Source organism: Egretta garzetta, unplaced genomic scaffold (assembly GCF_000687185.1).
Source record: "Egretta garzetta isolate BGI_Z169 unplaced genomic scaffold, ASM68718v1 scaffold34, whole genome shotgun sequence".
In the NCBI taxonomy this organism is placed as follows: Eukaryota; Metazoa; Chordata; class Aves; order Pelecaniformes; family Ardeidae; genus Egretta; species Egretta garzetta.
Window position 1 is genome coordinate 1,760,931 of NW_009259586.1, and position 5,009 is coordinate 1,765,939.

A 5,009-nucleotide genomic window follows, 5' to 3' on the forward strand; every position below is an offset into this window, starting at 1 on the left:
CGGATCGTTTTGGAGCTGGCTACTCCAATTCTTACAGGTCTTTGGCATCTCATGCTGAAATCCTGGTACTGGCCTGGGAGAAAACTTAATTTTCAAAATAGGCTGGGTTGTTTTGGGGTTTTTCTAAGGTTTTACTTAAAATTTCTGTACCATTTTAAAATGCAATTTTCACTCTTCCTGGGGGAAGGGGAACCACAGGACATTCTGTGCTTTAACAAAATTTTAAATGTAGCGTAGTTCAACAATAATGGAATTATATCAAAATTATATCCTGACCCCTGAAACTACAGGGTTTGTGAACTGGAGAAAGAACACCATTGTATAGTTCTGATCTCCATATACTGAGAGGATTTTTTATGCAGCCATAAGAAATATGCATCATTGTGGGCCAGATATATAATCAGAAGATTCTTTTACACAGAGAAAGTGCCCTTTGAACCAGGGCGGTGTTGCAGAATGCCAAATCCCAAAGGCAATGACATCTTCTGTTTTTCCAGATTACTTCAAAGGCTCAAGCTACAATTCTTTCAGCAACCACGCTGCCACCAAAATGTTTCTGAGATACCCCACACAGCTCATTTCAGAAAATCTCTTTAAAAAGCAAAACAAAGAACTACTCTTGCTAAATATACTGCAGAGCAATTTTAACTATGGAAAATAGCCACTGACCACTGAATTACAATGGAGCCTTTCTCCTACTAATTCCCCAAGATGATTTAAAGACAAACCGACATTTGAACTCAGATTATCTTGCTGTATACAAGAATCTTCTAACTTCTGTGTCCACGCGTGTATGTGCGTACGTATTTAAGTGAGAGAGAGAAGAAAGGAGAGATCACAAGAACACACACAGGTTACTGCAAGAACACATATTTGAATAATCCTTTTCCTTTATCCAGCAGTTTAAAAATCTGCTTCTTTCATATGGATTAATAGGAACAGTTCTTAAAATTTTCTATTAATGTTTTAAATCAGTTCCTGGATATTCAGCAAAGAACACTACAGGCTTTGATAGAATAGTCTGAACCACAAGTCATTATAAGATGCATCAATTCTAATTTATATATCACATTTTAAATACTAAATGTAATTCACCACACACTGTATAATCCTGAGAGTAAGTACCCTGTACTTTGAGCCTCCCTTGCACTTCTATCTGGCTCGAAAGAGAATTAGGTCATCTTCTTTCTAAAGCCAAAGCCCTTGAGAATATTTTAACCAGAACGAGCCTTTAGCATTAAAAGAAAAATGCAGGGTCACAGAAAGTTAACATTTCAAAATCACATTCTAAAAACAGTACAGAAGGTTTCCCTTAAAGATACTGGGCCGATGGTAACAAGGGAAGGGAGCTAGAAGTTGCTGAACTGTTTATACTTTTCAAACCCAAGCACAACCAGAACTTAAAAAAAAAAAGAAAAAAGATATTAAAATGTTGAATAAGAATTTTCCTCTGACCTCAGTTAGCAGCCAGAATGTCTGTTTCTCCACAGCTTTCCTCCCTTTTTATACTTATACAAATAACTTTGGTTTTGGTGGAGCCTCCTATAATTAACTGTGTTTGACCAAAAGCTGAATTTCATCTGCATGTCTGCTATTAAAAAAAAATCTGTTAAGAGTTACATTGTCTATCCGATAATTATTGTCACAAACCAATAAGCATATGCTTTCAAAGTTCTAAAATAGCCATTACTCTATAATTAGTTGCCATTTTAGAAACATTAAATTCTCAAAATTGGTTTAAATACATGAGACCGCAGAGACACCAAATCCTCAGCTACACGAAACCCAAAGGCATATGGGCATCTCTTGATCACAAGTGCAGAACCCACGGCACCAGGCAAAAAACGTTGTTTGGGCATATTCTGAACAGCTCATGGTAATTCTGGAAAGTGGAAGCCATGGGAGGCAAGCTCGAAATGATTACCTTTTTCCTTCCGTGAACCCAGCATGTTCTCCCTCCACAAAAACTGCACTGCCCGACACTTACCACTTTTTTACCAGCTTTCTTAATTAGAGACAGCAATCTTAATTAGAAACACACTTAAAAACTGTCTGGGTGCTGACTCATGACCTCCTCCTCCTGCTACAGGGCCACTGCAATTTAAAGATTTAACTGACAGTCCAGAATACTTCTCTGCAGTGTCATTTTGAATCTCGTCTTGAACCATGTCCTTACCCCAATAGTTGTTTTCATATGCGTTACATTTTTGGCTATATCAACTAACAAAAAAGTTAGAAGCCAAATATCTTGAAATTAAGAACTCAAACTAGCAAGACAAGCTGTAATGTAAGGACAGAAGGATATACTAGAATTATAATAAAGTCTTGAAGATTTTGGCAGCATAAAAGACTACCAAAAACTGTGATAAAGGCACTGTTCATGCACAGAAGAATGAAATAGAGATTGCAAAGCTCAGAGGATTCAGACAGACATCTGAATGATATTTCTTTGTAATTTAACTTTTAGTATCTCTTCAGTACTTCTTTAGAAAGCATACCAAATTAACAACAAAAAAAAAATCTCAACATACTGTTAACACATACTGATAACTAATAATTAAGAACTTGTATTATTAAGAAAAAAAAGAAAATACAGGTTACAAACAAAAACAGGGATTCACCTCATTTAAAAAGAGCAATCACCTTGCATTTCGCCACAACATTTAGCAAGCTGAACGGCTCTTCCGCTGTTAACAGCTTGGAAAGGTGAGCAAATAAACGCAAGTTGATTGAGCCAGCAGGCTGGAACCTTCAGCTTCTATCAGGCCAGGAAATGAGAAACAAAGTGTCCTTACTCCTTGTTTCCTGCATGCTCAATAACTCAAGAAAATACTTTAAATATGAAAAATATAAAGCCCATCAAGTTTCTAAGTATGACTATATAACTTTTAAAAATCTTCCACCTGAAATTCTCATAGAAATAACTACCTGCAATATCCATTGTAATAGACTAAACGCACAGTCAACAATTTTACCAGGTAAATGCATTTCCTACCAAACAGGAAAGCCACTCTGCTTTCTTACCGTTGTCTCTGTTAATCCACCAACAGACACCGAGAGACCCAAAAGCACATAGTATTGGTATGTTGGCAAACCCAAAAGCTGGGTGATTCGAGGGAAAGCTGCTGATGCGGCATTCCAGTTCAGAGTCTCTTTCTCTGACCTGGGGAAAGGGGAAGGAAAAAAAATAATCTTGTATGTGTGCACTTTCTTCTCCATAAATTCCTACGATAGCTCCTCATCCTCAAGCAGCATGTCAGTGAAGACAGTCTCTGAATTAACTAAAAATCAAATTAATTATTGGTCTTTAAGCATATGAGGAAAATACAAATCAAAACTTCAGCCACTGTCAGTAAAGTGAAGCAATCTTCAAGTCCTCGTTCTGATTCAGATAAGTGATTTGATCCACAGTTTCCTTTTCACGTGTACTTTTCTCTACACCAAGAAAACAAGTTCTCCTTCTCGCATTCCATTCCCAGTTCTCTCCCACCAAAAACTGATACAAGGACAGACGTATCCCAGAAAAGGCTGACATGCATGCATCCCACCACAGATCAATCGGCAGCCTAGCAGACTGGACACTTTTCGAGTTACAGGAAATTGAGATTCTGCTGAACAAACAGAATGGGGACACAAAGTTGATCTTTCTCATCCCAATCAGGTATTATAATCACCATTCAGGAATGAGTTGCTCTCACTCTAACTAGAAATCCCATCTCAGAAAACGACTGCAACTACAGACAGCTTGGTTAAAATTATACAGTTAATTAAAAATTATCATTATGATCAAGCAGTGTTTTCCAGTCGGAGGAAAAAAAAATCAGGAAGGGGGACTGCCAATAAATTCCAGCTCTCACATTATAAAGAGAAAATAAGATTATAAACCAGACATTTCATAAACAGCAGGATTACACAGCTCCCAGCAGATATGTGTTACCAATGGTCTCCCAACTATCTACTACTGACACGATCCCTACCATCCACCATGAAACTGGCTGATGGCTTCAGAAATTAACTGGGGTTGATCCAGTGAAAGGCTTAAGCAGCATGACCATATAAGACCTATCTCCTTCAGAAACTATGGCTTTAACACGCGCTTATACCATAAGAAGATCTATTTTATATGTTTATGCCTGTTCATTGTACATTTCAATGAGATTCCAACAAACAGCACCAAATATTCCTCAATACACTGCTTGCGTTAGGTGTAACTGTGTGCATGCATCTTTTTATTTTCATGAGTTTAGGATACCTTCTTCAATATATTACCTTGGAAATATCCTCTCCAGCTCTTCTCGATGAGGTATGTGTGGAACTGGAGGATGGTCAAAATGTAAGAGAGTAAGGAACACAGATCCTGCATGAGCTCGAAATTTATCTATTTTTTCAGCTGACTGCTGAGCCAGCCAGCACATCATCTGTTTGCAGCTACAAAGAAGAAAACAATTAATCACATAATTTAACCAGTAGAATGCATATTTAAATTTAAATTGTTTCAACCATATCGAAAAAATCCTGCTATGAAAGTACTCTAGTTTAACTCTCTGTAATGAACATACAAGGGATTTAAGAAATCAGTATGATGACAGAATCTTTAAAGCTTTGTCGTCCATAAATCAGTCAAAAAATGTCATAACATTAATATTACATAGTATTTGATATTCACATACCACCTTTCATCCAAAAAGATACGAAGGTGCTTTATGGTTTGGATGAACTGCTAAATTTCAGATGGAAATAGAGAAGGAACCTTGAGAAAAGCACATTTTCAAGGAGAAAATTGCACCTGTAGCAGAGGACAAGGCCTGTCCCAAATCTCATATATCCCAAATTAGTTCCAGCTAGTTTTTAACCATACCCTATTGTGCCGACATTCATAACTAAACTCTCAGCTACAATATTATGTTCCACAAGGCCCTCTACACCTTCAGAAAAGACAACTACTGGTAGTAAAAGCAGCTACAACACCTTCAGTTACAGCAAGACCCAGAATATTTACAAAATGTGAA

The 5,009-nt window shown here is 37.2% G+C and overlaps 1 protein-coding gene across 3 annotated transcripts in view; it reads right to left on the reverse strand.

The window, feature by feature from the left end:
• Nucleotides 1-5,009, reverse strand: part of TBCD (tubulin folding cofactor D) — a 130,610-nt gene that overhangs the window by 20,616 nt on the left and 104,985 nt on the right. For 2 of the 3 annotated variants that reach the window (XM_035893406.1, XM_035893405.1), the window contains exons 31-32: nt 4,270-4,428; nt 3,025-3,163 (exon numbers count right to left, since the gene is read on the reverse strand). In XM_035893406.1, the coding sequence (XP_035749299.1) occupies nt 3,025-3,163; nt 4,270-4,428 (298 nt within the window). Of the gene's footprint in view, nt 1-1,541; nt 1,592-3,024; nt 3,164-4,269; nt 4,429-5,009 lie in introns of those variants that run through there. The other variant, XM_035893407.1, reaches the window with a different exon arrangement.